The sequence below is a fragment of the Chelonoidis abingdonii genome, chromosome 22, assembly GCF_003597395.2.
Source record: "Chelonoidis abingdonii isolate Lonesome George chromosome 22, CheloAbing_2.0, whole genome shotgun sequence".
Taxonomy (NCBI): domain Eukaryota; kingdom Metazoa; phylum Chordata; order Testudines; family Testudinidae; genus Chelonoidis; species Chelonoidis abingdonii.
The window spans coordinates 11,007,957-11,023,649 of NC_133790.1; the positions used below are offsets into that span (position 1 = coordinate 11,007,957).

At 43.7% G+C, this 15,693-nt stretch overlaps 1 protein-coding gene across 1 annotated transcript in view; it reads left to right on the plus strand.

Moving 5' to 3' along the window:
- The window catches only part of TMEM132C (transmembrane protein 132C), a 310,090-nt gene that overhangs the window by 166,302 nt on the left and 128,095 nt on the right, over positions 1–15,693 (plus strand). The window contains exon 3 of the mRNA XM_032791202.2: positions 5,931–6,077. Within this exon, the coding sequence (XP_032647093.1) occupies positions 5,931–6,077 (147 nt within the window). The remainder of the gene's footprint in view (positions 1–5,930; positions 6,078–15,693) is intronic.

Genomic DNA, 15,693 nt, shown 5'->3' on the forward strand with positions numbered 1-15,693 from the left:
GGGTCAGGGTTTGCCAAGTCAAAGCATAAGATTTTATTTATAGTATATAAAATTTAGAAAACTACTTACTGAAAAGTCAAAGAGTGCAGCACCTGAGAAGGTGAGATTGTTTTGTTTGTTCTGTATGAAGCAGCAGTTGTTGATCTGAGAGTAGACTGTGCTGGGATCAAAGAACAGCCTGTAAGGGAAAGGATGGAGTTTAAATAGCACACAAAAGATTCAGAGCTAGGTATAACCTTCTGAAAAGAAAACACACTGGCAGGGAATGGAGGGCTTAGCGCTAGAAAACTATTTCAAACCTAATGTTGGTCACAGGTGAAATTTAGTGTTGTCATCTCAACTCAGACTTTGATTTTGCAGCGGAATCACGTATGATTGCAGGGCCGTAGCTGTTCAATCTCTTGTCAGTATCGCAACAATCCCACACAATACAGCACCACTGGGAGTAGGGCCGTCCTTAGCCATATGCAAACTACACAGCTGCGTGCTGCTCTGGTGGTCAGGAGGATCCCCCAGCCGGCTGAGCCGTCCAGGAAAGCTGCCCCTGCTCTGCCCCAGCCCTGTCCCCATTCCACCCCTTCCCCTGAGCACTGTCCCAGGGGACTGAAGTAGGGGGCAGGTGCACCCTGCACTCACTGGACAGCAGGAAGTGGAGCAACCGAGCCCCAACTCACTCGGCTCCGCCAGCTCGTCTTGGGGGGTAGTTCCCTCCTACTCCCCCAAGCCTGCTTCTGGCCCCCACACACCTTGGGCACAGCCCCGCCATGGAGGCCTGGGACCAGCCCCCTCTCCCCCCCCCACCCGCGGGGGTGGGGGGTGGCTGCATAGGGCACCACAATGTCTAGGGACGTCCCTGACTGGAAGTCTCTTGTTAGGAGATGCTCCTAGTTGAACTAGGGAGGTGTTGAAATTTAGGATTGGCAGGTGAAGAAATTTGCAGAGCTCACAGCTAGCCCTCTCAATATCTTACGGTTGCAGGTGGTATTCACCCATTGTGACCATAAACACGCACCCAAGATTTTAATTTAAACGGGAAAATTTTAATGTGAGAAGGCTTCAGAGACTCCTAGAGTCATAAATCACATCTTCTGCTGTGGCTGTTGCTGATTTAACTGCTATTTGGATGTACTGCGTTTATCAGATGATTATTACATATAGTTACTGATAAACATGAGGTTTCTTGTAATCTAACAGCAGAAGAGACACCAAAAATGCAAGAAGAATGACAAGGTTTGTATCTGTAGTTGTTTTGAACACATTAATTATGTTTATTTGTCTCTAAATTTTACATTCTAGGGAGCCTGAGACATTTTAGCCTTAAATGAAAATTTGCCGATGAAATTGAGGACTTAAATTTTTGATTGAAAAGTGTGAAATTAAACAAAGTTGGTTTATTATTGTGGGGTTTTCTAAAATTCCTTTCTTTAGTCTTGGCAAGAATTATCCAGTGATTTTCAAATGTAAATTGTCAGGGACGGTCTTCTGTGAAGTCAAGATGCTACTTGTTTTTCATGCCAACAAAATGGTCTAGCTATCTGTTGGGGAGAAGAGGGAGAAGCCCCCAAATCAGTCTGAGGCAAATCTGAGCTACAGGTTTTTTGTGATGCAAATTAATAACCACAGAGATCCAGGCAAAACAGTCAGTCTTGCATCACTCAACATTCTGGCTACTGCGTGGAAAAGGGCTTCAAACCCATCCTTAGAGAAACTGTGATCAGTGTGAACCTGAAGCTGACTTCACCATTACTCTATCCAGTTGTAAACTGAAGGTGATTCATCTCTCCACTGTGTGGTTTATTTCTGCCAAGATCAAAAATTACAGCCCCAACCCAGCAAAGCACTTAAGCACATACTTAGCTTTCGGTATATGAACAGCCCTACGCATATCAAAGGTTCTGCTCACATGCTTGAAGTTAAACATATTCTTTAGTGCTTTGCTGGATTGGGGCTTATGTTTAGATCTTTCCCCATCCTCTCTTCCTCCATCCATGTGGCTCTCCTGTGGAGGACGGGGAGGGGAGAGTGCACACTTCCTCCTTTCTTAGTGTATGGCCTGCTGAAAGAAGCAGGACTCTTCCCTTAGTCTCACCTTGCTGGCTGACTGGTGGTCCTGTCTCTGTTTCAATTTCTGGAGTGAGTTCTCAGCTGATCAGGAGCCCATGAGAGGAGCAATGCAGTTCAATGAAACTTCAAGGACCAGGGTAGGATTTCAGGCCTTTGAACACTAGATTTGATAGAGTAGCATATAGTCAAAATGGTCGAGGAGTTCTGGCAGTATTCATGTGGAATGTAGCTTACAGCCAGAGCACGGCAAAACAGGAGAATTTTGGTCCTACTTTGGACAGAGGTCCACAACCAACACCTAGACGCTATATTGGATGCTTTAGAACTGCCGATAGTCTGTATTCTGAGATGTAATTCTTTGGGTGTTTGGACAACCAAATGCCTAGTGCAAATATAACCACCTCTAACACTCCAGAGAGCAGCTGTAGTGGTAGTGAGGGATTACTTGCTCGGTTGGCTGATGGAAAATGTGGCCCACAGAGATGGAAAAGGAAGAGTGAAATAAAGTATGAAAGATGGAAGACAAAATTTGATTTGCTCAGTTTTGACATTGGGGTTTGATGAACTCGAGTACGTCCTGCTCCCTTCTGATGATTTGACCCTCCTGCTGTTGGGGAAAGCAACTGAAAAGCATGATGTGGTATAGTTGGCCAAACATTTCAGACAGGATGAGTGACAAGTTTCTATGGGTTGGCACGATATGTTTTGGAGGAGGGTGGGATAGAACAAAGTGGCTGGCTGAGTGATCCTATGTGATTGAATAGGCACAGCATAGAGGGAAATTGTTCAGTTGGCGAAGTGTGTTCTGAGGAAGCCTGGAGTACTCCAGCTGCTTGTCATCTCCACTTAGTGTCACCCACCACACTTGCCTCAGTTTAAAGACTGTGTTATGTGTATAAACGCTATACGGGTTAGAGGGGTAAATACCGGAAACTGGCAAGCAATTTGGCCAAGGAGTCTTTAGTCTAGGGGTGTATTGGGGAGCTGAGACTTACAGGTTTTGATATACAAAGTTGGTACTATTGGTTATTTTTAATGAATATTTAATTACAGCCATACAACAAGGTCAACCGATCTTTGGAAAGGATCTAAATAGACTTTGCTCTGCTAGCAGTCAGCTATCATAAGTCAATTAACATTTAAGCGAAAACATTTGTAACATGTATGTAGAGACCTACTTAAAAATACATGGTACTCAGTATGGTCTGACCTAATTCTGATTCATCCATTGCCCTTGTTATATAAAACTCAGTGCCCTTTTAGAGGGAGAGTAACAGATTACACTTCTGCATATTTATTTAGGAAGCTTAGTCTTCTGGGTATTCATAGTCTAATTCCAGTGCTAAGTGCAATCACAACATTGATTTTTTTCCTTACTAAATGTAACCTACTTTATTCCTGAATAGGATGCTTCTTTAAATGGGTTTTACATAATGGTAGATGCGAAAGCCACTCATCCTAATGCCCAATATTGTAGTTAATTAACGAAATGGTATTGTAGTCAGGGCCTTTTGTCCTCTGGTACTGGATTGTACCACTAACCTTGGTCAGATAAAGTGTCCCCCCTAATAAAGAAGAGTTCATCCATTGACTATTTTGAGCTCCATGGTTGAAAGGGCAATTTGTAACTCCTGAGGAAATTGTAATTCTAATCAAAATTCAAATGTGAATCCGATTTCAACTGACATTGTGCCATTTCAAAGCTGTTTTCAAGTGGAAGAGGCACAGAAGGTCTAGGTTAAAGGTCTTTTATCTCTCTTTCTTTGGTGAGTTATTAGCACTTAAGCAGTGGGTGTTCTTCAGATTTTGATTTCAGAGGTTTATCAAATTTCAGTGCCAGAGCGGCTTATTTTTTTAATGAAGAATTTGACCAAATATTTAAAAAACAAAAACAAAAAAAAATAACCCTTCATAAATACCCAAAGGAGAGCTGTTAGTAGAATAACTGGTTTTTCAGTTTGTGATGAACTGAAGAATTGAAGGTTGGGAGAAATAGTTTCAGGTTGACCCAAAATGGAATATGTTTCAATTTTTTTTGGTGAAACGAAATTTTGATTTCAGTGGGAGTTAGGCACTTAGGTGCCATGTGGGATTTTCAGAACCACATATCTGCGTCCTTAGGTGCCTAATAACCTTTGAAAATCTGGTCTTCAGAGCCTAATTTTCCATTGTGCTCTATCCCCTTTCCTCCAGGCTTCCACTGAGGTAAGCCCCATAAGGACAATACACTAGTGGCATGATTTAGAACAGCACTTAGGTTGCTATAACTAATGCTGGGGCCAGGCTGTTGCAAAATCAAGTTGTTGTAATTGACTGCTATCCCCTGCACACATGTACAAGAATCCAACTCTGAGTGACCTTTGTGAGTTCGCAACTGCTCTGGAGATGGGAACTGTATCAGTGCCTATGTAGATGGATAGGCCTCTCTCAATCTTGATGTCCTGTAATGAAAATTGATTGGCACTGAAATTGGAGTCATAAATTTTGCACTTAAGAGAATCTTCAATCACTTTATAAACTCTCTTTAATTAAATCTGACAACATCAGGTTCTGATGTTACTAGAGGCATAGGATGAGATTAACTAATTTGTCCAGGGTCACACAGCAAATCCATGGCAAAAATGAAAATACAGACTCCAGTTCTAATCAATAGATTATGGTCTTTTGTATGGTAAAGTTTTCAAAAGAGAATCTCCTTAGAATGGCATTATAGAATGAGAGGACCCAAAAGATAAAAAGCAAGAATATGAACCAATCCACTATTAATGCCGCAGAACTACAAGTATATGAGAAGCAAGGAAGAAGGTTGCTTTAAAGAGCTGCTACTGAAATCCATGCCGGTGGGAAGAGTCCAGATCTGACTCCTATGATGTATCTAATTCTATGTACATACTTTCTCTTACATTAGTATAACCTATGTCACTCGGGTGTGAATAAGCCACCCCCCAAGCAATGTAAGTTTCACCGACCTAAACACTAGTGTGGACAGCACTATGTCGGTGGGAGAGCTTCTCCCACTGCCGTATCTACCCCCACTCGTGGGGGCTGCAGTAAGTAAGGCAACAGGAGAGCTCTCTCTCACCAGCTTGAAGCATCTGCACTAGCAGCACTATAGTGGCGCAGCTGCTTTGATGCAGCCGTGCACCTGTATACCCTATAGTAGCCATAGCCTAAGTTTGGGTTCCTCAGACTTTGTGTGGGTCTTCTGCAAATTTCTACCTAAGTAGGGAATTTTTGCGTAAATGGAGGGAAGAATCCAGTATGTAAATTTTCTTACATTCACAGTTGTCATCAGAAACCACCCCCAGAGAATGTGGCTTTCTCAGAAAACTTCACAACATGAAGATGGCATGATCATGATGGTCCCTCCTGGCTTTAAAGTCTGAGACTATGGAAATATAGTTAATTTACCCTTTCAATAAAATTAAAAGGTTGCCATTGGTAGACAAAGCTCAGGTCTGCATTAATGACAGGTTTCAGTGGTAGCTGTGTTAGTCTGTATCAGCAAAAAAAAAAATAAAAATGAGGAGTCCTTGTGGCACCTTAGAGACTAACAAATTTATTTGGGCATAAGCTTTTGTGGGCTAGAACCCACTTCGCCAGGTGTATGAAGTAAAAAATCCAGGAGCAGGTATAAATACATGAAAGGATGGGGGTGCTTTACCAAGACCGACCTAACACTGCTGCAAGGACTCCTCAGTCTTTTTTGGTCTGCATTAATGTTATCCCTCCTGCTATCTTTACCAGGTTCAAATGGTCAGTGCTTTCCTTAATGCTGATTGATTGAATTTTTTTAAGCTACACTAGGAAGGCCACAGTCGTGAATTACCCTCTTCTAAATATTTCACAATCTCTGCTTCCAACAGGGCCAAAGTGAAGAAGGGCGTGAATATTCTGAGCGCGAAGACAAGCGATCCCCGGCAATGGGATGTGAAGCAGGAGGTGGGGAATGGTGGAAAACATTCAACCACGACCGTTAGCTGTCACAGGATAGCACCAAATTCAAGGAACAGGTAAGAACGCTCACATCTGCTCAGCATTACACTCATTTATATCCATGGTGCCATCCATTGCTTGAAAGACTGAGGGCTCATGTTAACCACTACTTAGTAGAGCTATGAAACTTACAGCCTGGAAATCTGGAGATACTTATGTTAACTACGGCACCATCTGCTGATCTATAACTGGGCATCTCACTTTTCAGACAATAAAACTCCTCAGTTTAAGCTGAAATGAATAGAATAGAGCTATTTTTTTCAGCATGAATGTCTTTGAAAGGTCTTTACTGAACATAGATTTGTCTGGCTTGATAGCTTTGACCTTGTTTCATCTGTGGTTGGTCCATCAAGTCGCCAATGAACTCTTCTATAATGAGCCTTGATAACTCATAAGCATTAGTGTGGGATCATCATGCAAAGCTTTCAGTATTGACAACGTTCAGTATAATAGAAAAACATTTGAATTGGTTTGGTTTGGTTTTGTGTGGTATGTGGACAATTATTTTCTCCCAGAATTTTTCCAGCCTGAAGTCCTCTGTGCCTGGTTGAGTCACTCTGAGATATACCAGGAGGAGGAGTCTGCCTTCCTTCTCACCGTCCGGAGTAGAAACTTATATGGATAATGAGTACATTTGATAGGATAAAACCAGATGAGGTATAATGCTGATGCTCTAGGGCATAAACCAACCACTAACTGCCTGGGCATAGGAAGAAATCCACCCTGTGTCCAGTGCAGTGTTTCTTGCACCTTTTATTGATGCATTTGGTACTAGCCACTGTCAAAGACAGAATACTGGATTCCAGAGAGCACTGGTTTGATCAGAATGGCGATTCCTATGTTTCTGTATTGTGTGTTTTTATTAAGAGTTAATCCAGCTGAAACATACCCGTTTGTGACTGTTTCACAGGTCAAGTCTTCTCCCATTTCAGGGAATAAGAATTATATTGTACGTTTCAATGCAAGCTAGTTTGGCTCTCATTGCACATTACCATAATGAATGCTTACAGCTCTCCTGTATATTAGATCCATGCAAATCTATGATCCATGTGATGCTTGCTTGATTACTACCTCAACTCTTAGCCCAACCTTGTCGCAGAGGGTCGTAAACATTCAATCCACCTTGGATTGGTTTGTGCCGTCCCCTGCAATTGGTCTGAAGATTTGTGCACTATTCCTTCAGGCACAGGGGAGTTTGAGGAAGTTGTAATCATGTTCTTACTCTGTGCCTGGACAACAAGAGTGCATAGCAAATGGTAGACTTGCATAAAGTGTTGAAACATCTGTTGCCACGAGCGGCTTACTGGCTCAATCCATCTATGTTAGATATCACTGCAGTTAGTGGGATTTGCAATAGAGAGTTTGCAGGAGAAAAGAGGAAGAATAAATCATTTAAGCCTGCCAAATAACGATGTTTGAAAAGCAAACCGGCTTTAGAACCAGCATATAATGCCGAACGTATTTACAGCTGAGGAAATATAATAGTCAGGTTATCAAAACCCAAATTAAATCTTCTTAATCCAATTTGCATCATGTCTAATTAACCTATAAAAATATTTTAACACTGATTATGCAAATAAAAGTGAACGTGTTAATTAACACCTCTTGCATTTGCGTATGTAAATAGCCCTTTTCTTTCAAAAGCATGACTGGGCTGGGTTTGAATGGAATATTAATGCATTAGGAAGAATTGGATAGACCAAAACCTTGACGCCATTAGCTCTTCAACCACTGTGGAAGTATATACTAGCTAATGTATTGAAATACAGCTTTCACTATATGAAGCTGTATTAATGGGATTTCCTCACTGAACACGAGTGCCAGTTAGGTGTCTCTGTACTGATTTTCCATGGGAGATGCATGCCGAGCAATGGACATTCTGATTGTTATTGAGTGTCATTTGGAGTCCTCTGGGTGCAAAGCACAAATATCCTATTAAGCTAATTTAATTTAGCTAAGGATTGCAGGCCCCTAATGGAGTCTTTCCGAATTGCCACCAGTTTTTTCAGAGTAGAGTAGCAATGTAGCTTGTCCATACAATGTAAAACATTCTGTTGCGTAAGATCAGATTAGAAAATGTGAGGTTCTGCTTGGAAGTGTCAGCTCCCACGTAGTTTAAGCTTCTCCTGCTGAAACTCAGTGAACTTGTAAAATTATTTTAGCAGAGAAAGATGTTTTCCATGTTCGGTGCATAAGGGCTGTTAAAATGAAGCAAATAAAGATTTTTATTTCTCAGATGTGTTAAGAAAATGGGATCCGTTCACACAGCTTGCCGTGGAGATAATAGCCAGATGCACAGTATAGTGTGTTTTTGCCTAGCACGATCAGCTCCATTCCAGTAAAGCTCAGAGAATCAGGCTACATCTATACTACAGGATAAATTCGAATTAGCTTAAACCGATTTTATAAAACAGATAATATAAAGTCGATTGTGCGCGTCCACACTAGGCACATTAATTCGGTGGTGTGCGTCCATGGTCCGAGGCTAGCATCGATTTCTGGAGCAGTGCACTGTGGGTAGCTCTACTGTAAAATAATGAGGCCAATAATGTCCATTTCCGTCCACACTAACACTATTCCGATATAGTAATATCGATTTTAGCATTACTCCTCTCGTTTTGTAGGAGTACAGAAATCGATTTAAAGAGCCCTTTAAATCGATATAAAGAGCAGTGTAGTGTGGACGGGTGCAGCGTTAAATCGATTTAACACTGTTAAAATCAGTTTAACAGCGTAGTGTAGACCAGGCCTCAGTTTAGCAGGGAGATAGAATGAGAGGCCTTTGAAAGTTGTACAGTCTTCCCCCGGCTTTGCAACCTACCTAAAGAACAATTGGTTCTCCCATTGGGCAGTTACATGCCTCCAGTTTGGTAGAATCATCCTGATTCTTGGTGTACTACGAAATAGTGTCTCCTGAAAATTATTATGGGCCAGCAAAATGAGATTGCATCTCATTGTTCACTGTGATCCACAGTGTTTCTTTGCGAAATCATGATGTGATGATAAAGTGTTGGTGCTGCAATGACTTTGTCGAGCACACACACAGGAAAATCTGCCCTTTATGCCTTTCTCCTGGGCAGCCCCCATCACCTGGAATCCCTTATTTGCTACACCACCACACTTTGCTCTTTCAGATTCCTTAAAACTAAGGCCCTGATGCAGCAAAGCGCACAAGCACATACTCACTGCAGTCCCTTGATTTCAAGTGCTTTGCTGAACTAGGAGATGATATCTTCCTAAGGGCCTGTAAGCACTACTGTTGTCCTTCAAAGAAGCATGGATGAAACAAAACAGATTGGAAATTTAAAAAAAAAAAAAAAAAAAAAAGAACCCACATATAAAACCTAAACAATTATGGAAGTGACTGGATGCTGCTAATTTCCCCCTTGGGTCACTTTGCTTTTTCTTGCATCCTACCCCCCACCCTTTGTGTGGTGTTTGTGTATGTATATTGTAAGCTCTTCGGGGCAAGGACTGTATATTCATGTTAGCTTAGTGCCTGATGCACTCTGGCATTACATAAACAATAACAAAAACCATGAGGAGGTGTATTTTATTTCTATTTAAAATGATGTGCTATGAACTCCTGAGAATTTAGGTAAACCACACGTTTCCAGGCTCCATAAACTTGTATTGTGAAACCCCAAGGCCATAGCACATTTCCTTCTGCTCATCAAGAAAGATTCCACTTTTTGTTGCCAGAAGCAGCTTGAAACCAACAGTGCCTGACTGCCCAATAACATAACCTATTCTGAGCTCCATTTGACTTGTGATTAAGATAACAACCTATTGATTAGGGGGAGTGGAACATAAACAACTCCTTTTGCAGTTCGTGTCCCTTTTCGGTTCTCTTTTCCAGGGGACAGTTGACTGAACTGAAATGTGTCCTAAAGATAGGTGAGCAGATTTTGGTTGCTGTCTTAGCTACTTAAATGTCCTGATCCTGGTGCATCATCTCCCTGCCGTGCTTAGCACCCGCCTAGGAGCCATATGGCCAGTTTAAGGCCTTCCCCATGCTCCCTGGGAATAGCCTCAGTGCAGAAGGGGGATAGATGGGAAGCCAGCTCTAAGTTGCCCTCACGGCAACCCCAGACACAAGGCGTTCCAGGACAGATCAGGAGGTGGAGTGGAAGGTGGAGCTGGAGCAGCATCAGGGTAGAGGACATTGAGAAAATGTGGGAAGGGACCTGACTGGGAAAGCCTGTGCTCCGGAGATTCTGTCCTCTCAAAAGGCCCCCTAGGGACGATTGCAGCCAGGATGCAACTAAGGCCTACTTTGGCTTGATATGGAAGCTGATAGAGCCCCTGAAGCGCCTGTACGAAGCAGGCACAAACTGTCTTCCTTCCGTCCCTATCTGGGCCAGTGCAAGGATGAATTTGTTCCTCGGGGGGGCGGGGTATGTGTGTAAGAGTCAGAGCAGTCGGTGGTGACAAGGAGCCACTTGGTGCTTGTAAGGGAATCCTGCTTTGTTGTCTAACATTGGTTGTGTATCTAACTGGGTAGAGGAAGTGAGTGTGGGAGAATGAAGAAACTTGTTAGTAAAACTGACCTGATGGAAAACTGCTACAATGTTAACGCTTCATCCCCTTGGCCCTGAACCTTTGAGGGACCTGTGGACTTACGGCTCTCTAGCCATCTGCCTAATAAAGAGCCATACTCGGGGAGAGTGCTTCCTGCTCACATAGCAGACTGTCTCACAGTCATTTAGTCCCATCCCTCAACACACATAGGGTGACCAGACAGCAAATATGAAAAAGTCAGGACAGGGGATGGGGAGTAATAGGAGCCTATATAAGAAGAAAACCCAAAAATCGGGACGGTCCCTATAAAATCAAGACATCTGGTCACCCTAAACACACACAACACATCGTTTTAACAGGCTGAGAATCTCTGCAGTCGTACAGAATGAGCTGATGATGTTACTGAGTTGCATTTCATATCATTGGGGTGCAGAGGAAACCAAAAAAACCATTAGAATTCTCTGCAGGTCCTTGATCTATCAGCATCATATGAGGCCAAGTGACTCAAGCATGAAGCAAAAGTGCTCTTGTGATTAAAAAAAATAATAGGGCATATGATCAGTGTGTTTCAAAGTAGTAACACATTAGGTGATGGTTTGTGTTTCTGGCTTTATATTTCACCTGGAGATTAGCAGTCCCCTCCAACATTCATCCTCTCACATACCAAGGTATTATTTTAGAGCCTGTATCCTCTCCAACCTGCACAGTTTGTGATCAATTAACCAGGAATTTCACGAAGCTCAGAGGCCTGGTGGGAGTGAATTAAGCCACCCACTGACCTGAAAACACTGAGGGTACGTCTACATTGCACGATTATTTCGAATTAGCTTAAACCGATATTACAAAACAGATCTAATAAAATCGGTTTAGCACGTCCACAGTGGGATCACGAAATCGATTGTTTGCGTCCATGGTCCAAAGCTGCCATCGATTTCAGGAGCGGTGCACTGTGGGTAGCTGTTCCTCAGCTATCCCATAGTTCCCACTTCCGGGTTGAGAGCACAGTGCCTGATGTTAGAGCACAGTTTTTAATTAATCTCTTTTTTATTGCCTGCAGGTCAGAGCTCTACATGGCCACCGGGTGGTGTTCTGGGTCTCAGCTCACCCTCCCATCCTTTGTGAATGGTCAGCAGGACAACCCTTTGTGACTTTTCCCGAGGTGCATTGGTGAGGCAAACGCCACTACGCACGAGCAATCATTTGACCCTGGAGATCACCCAAACAGTAGCCCTGACGTTTTTCATACACTCGCTTTACTCTCTGTCCAGCAGCATTCATACACAAGGTGACATTTACAGTACTAAGGATAATATTTTTATTTTATCTCTCTTTCTACGTGGCTGGGGTGGGGGAAGAGACTTGACGGGCTGTTCCGAGACCAACACAAGACACCGTGTCTTAAGCTCACATTGCGCGCATCTAAGCAAGAATGCAAATAGTTTTCAGAGACTGCTAGTGGAGACTGGTAGCTGTGTCGCTCATTACCCCCTCCATGAGCATTCCGTTTGAGTCTCTGGCTCTCCCGTCAGCACCGCTGTGTATCCTCGAGTTTATTTTCATAATTTTATCTCTCTTTTTTTGCATTTTCCTGTCTGTTTTCGTGTTTGTCTCTATATATCATTTTTTTTTCTCTTTGTTCTCATATTCATATTAGTTTCTCTTCTTTATAGATTGTTTCAATTCTCTTCTTCTTTTCTTCATTGAACGCATCGGCTCCACCTTGAGTGTCTGATCAGGCTTGGACATAGTGAAAGCAGGAATATGTTCATCCTACCAGGTCTGCGGGGCTTTTCCGTAGATTACACGGCAGTCCGCATCCGCGTGGCATACGCGGACAGAGCGCCGTCAGTGGCTGGCACTGTGATGGAATGACCTCTAGTGAGGCCCTATGAATCGGATTCTCCGGGTCCCACTTACTGAACCCTATAATCCCGAGTATCACTTCGAATTTTTCTTTCTCTTCGTTTGTGTTTTTTTTTGGAGGCCAATAATGTCGATTTCCGTCCACACGAACCCTAATCCGAGTTATCACTTTCGAATTTAGCGCTGCTCCTCTCGTCTGGGAGGAGTTCCGAAATCGATTTAAGGAGCCATTTAACTCGATATTAATGACGACGTCGTGTGAACGGGTACAGCGTTAAATCGGTATATCGGCCATTAAACCGATTTAAAGTCGCAGTGTAGACCTGGCCTGAGGTTTGATCAGGGATTGCTGCTGCTTGCACTGGGTATCCAGATGTTTGGTGCTTAAGGATTAGAGTTTCTCTTTGGAGTTGTTCTTCTGTGGGGTACTTGAGTCGGGATGGCATGTACCGCTGCTGTGATATTAGGCAATGGGAAAAGACCACAGGATTTCGTGGGGTAAATTTACAACAGACTCTGCATTTGTGCCTGCAAACATTTGTATGCATAAACTAGCTAGTTAGCCATGGGAGAAAGCCAAGCGGCCTCAGGTTTTTACTGCTGATGAACCCATGTGACTAACAACTTCCATTCCTTTATCCAGGAGGTTGTGTATGAGCAAACATGGTTGGCTGAATATTTTCTGTTAAATATTATGCATATTTTAGTGCAAATTGGGTGCAGCCCTTGGGCTACTGACAAGGTACCAGTGTGACCCTCGGAGCTCCCAGTGTTGGTCATCCCTGAGTTGTACTGTGAAGTGAATCTGTCTCCTCAGAGTGACACATGGGATTGTACCTGTGTATCCGTCCTTAACATCAGTAGAAATCATACCGCTAAATCCTTATCTGTGGCTTTAAAAGTATCCCCATCCCCTTTTATTTCCTTAACTCATCGAATTTCTTGCTGCCTATTTTCTCTGCAATTTAGGGTTAACCCCTCTCCCCACCCCCAGTGCCTTATGCAGGGCAAACCATGGCAAAGAATCCTCCAATGAATCATGTGAGTGCCAGTACATCTGCACAGATGGTGGAGGAGCAGCCAGCTGCACATTGTAATAGCGTGTTTTCTAGGCCACAGAAGTCTAGGGTGACAAGGTTACTTCCCCAAGGAAGCTTTCATGAGCACTCTCTCTTGCTGCTGTAAATGTCTGGAGTGTTCATCTAGGCAGGGTCGTGGGGTATAAAGCCCGCTGAACTCTTCCCGTATCCGGGAAGGAAGTAATCTATTTCTAAGGTTGAGGAAAATCAGGGATAACGTATGTTCAGTGAGTGTAGCCCCAGCCCTTATGCCTCCCATAGATGCTAAGTAGGTACATGCACCTGCTGTCTTGCTGTTTTTCATTCTCTGGTTCTTTGGTGCTTGTGGTGGGGCGGCAGAGCAGCAGGCCAGCGAAGCAAGACTAAAGCAGTGTGAAGGGGGGCTCTCTTGAGCATTAAGGAAAAGTAATTTCTGTGAGAGACCATGGGAAATGAGTGTTTTGCTGAGGCTACGTTACTCTTTCTGTTCCATACTTTGACTAATTCGGCTCTGGACGTATCAAACGTCAGTGTAGTAGTAACCACCGCAGCTCTCGTGGCAACAAGCTGCAACCCTCTGAGGTAGATGGGAGGGTGAGCAAACAGATTCGTCTTTTAAAGAGCTGTTTAATAGCAGGAGTTTGTCCTGGACTTCTCATGGAATCCAACATAAATTTATATGGCCTGAGTTATTAGAAAAGGTTCAGGCCAAGGCAAAAGACAAATAGGATCTGCATAGCTCAGAGGTCTTCAATCTGTGGGGCGCGCTCCCCTAGAGGGGCACGATATAATGTTGGAGCGGGGCAGGGGTGGGGAGAGAGCAACCCCCAGCCCAGCCCTGGCCCTATGTCCATAGTCCCAGCAGCCTTCCCTGCGCCTCAGCCCCTACCCAAAAGTCTGCTCCCGCCCCCAGCTGTGGCACCATTCTCGGCTCCCTTGCCCTGTCTGCATGCATGTCCCCCGCCCCCCCGGCCATGGCCCTGCTCCCTGCTCCATGGGGGAGGGGTGAACAGGGGCAAGGGGGCGCGCAAGGTAAAAAGTTTGAGGATCGCTGGCCTAGCTGGTACAGAGGATACCAAAGGAAAAGCGGTTTGTTCCTTCTGGCTGCTGCATTCCATTCATTTCCTTCTCTTTAAACGTCAAAGTAGGGCATCATAGACCAGCATGGGATTTTCAAAAGCAATCGTTGCCGGCCTTGAAGTCAATAGTCAAACTCCCACTGGAGCAGAGGTGGGCCCAGTGCTGAATGCTGTTGGAAACGCCACTTCCAGCCTACATATGGAAGAGTGCCTGGCCCTAGTCAGAGGGCTGGGCTAGTGCCGTGTGGGTTCGTAGAGAAGAAAGTAATAATGAGGGATGAGCAAACTGGACTGGTTACAATAAGAACCATCCATGATCTCTTAGCAGGTTCCGGAAGTTCAATACACACTTTATTTTTTCTATTTGCCTCCTCTGCAATTGCTGTCTCTATCTGGAAGCAGAAGGGCTGAAGCACCGCAAGGCAGGTTGGTCTTAGGGCACATCAGGCCCACCTAAAAACTTCACAAAAAAGCCCCTTCTCAGGAGATTGTCTGCTCAGATTTGCTGACTCAGCAGCTTTGGGTAGTTTGGAAAAGCTTTTTAGGTGATTATCCAAACCAAATGATCTAGACCTTTTGTGGTTTGGCCGTCGCATGTAATGTCCTGGCCTGGCTTGGAGACCTCAGTTCCGCCTGGCTACCATCCTCTCATTCCATTCTGGCTGTATGTATTCGGCTTGTTGTTTATATGTAAATAGCACACAGAGTAGAACATGCTAAATTGAATCGGATTGTGCAATCTCACAATAATGGCATGACTTTATATCCACTCCACATTGAGAGACTGACTCAATAATAACGGTAATTTATAACGTTAAGGGTGAGATGATGTTTTTGATTTTTGACAAAATAAGCATCTTTCAGAGTGACTAGAAAATGTACTTTCTATCTGCTTTCCAACCTGGGGCCCAAATGACTTCTGTTTGGTGGGTGTGTTTTTTACAGAACTCTTGGCATACAGAGAGCAGAAGTCTGACTGTCACCTGCATGTCCTGCGGAAGGCCAGTCCATTACTGCCACTTGCATGCTGCAGTCCCCTGCATATTCTCCTCTAATAAGCTGTCTTTGTTAACTAGGTTATCCAGGAAAATCTCTCTGTGGTGCGGCACTTT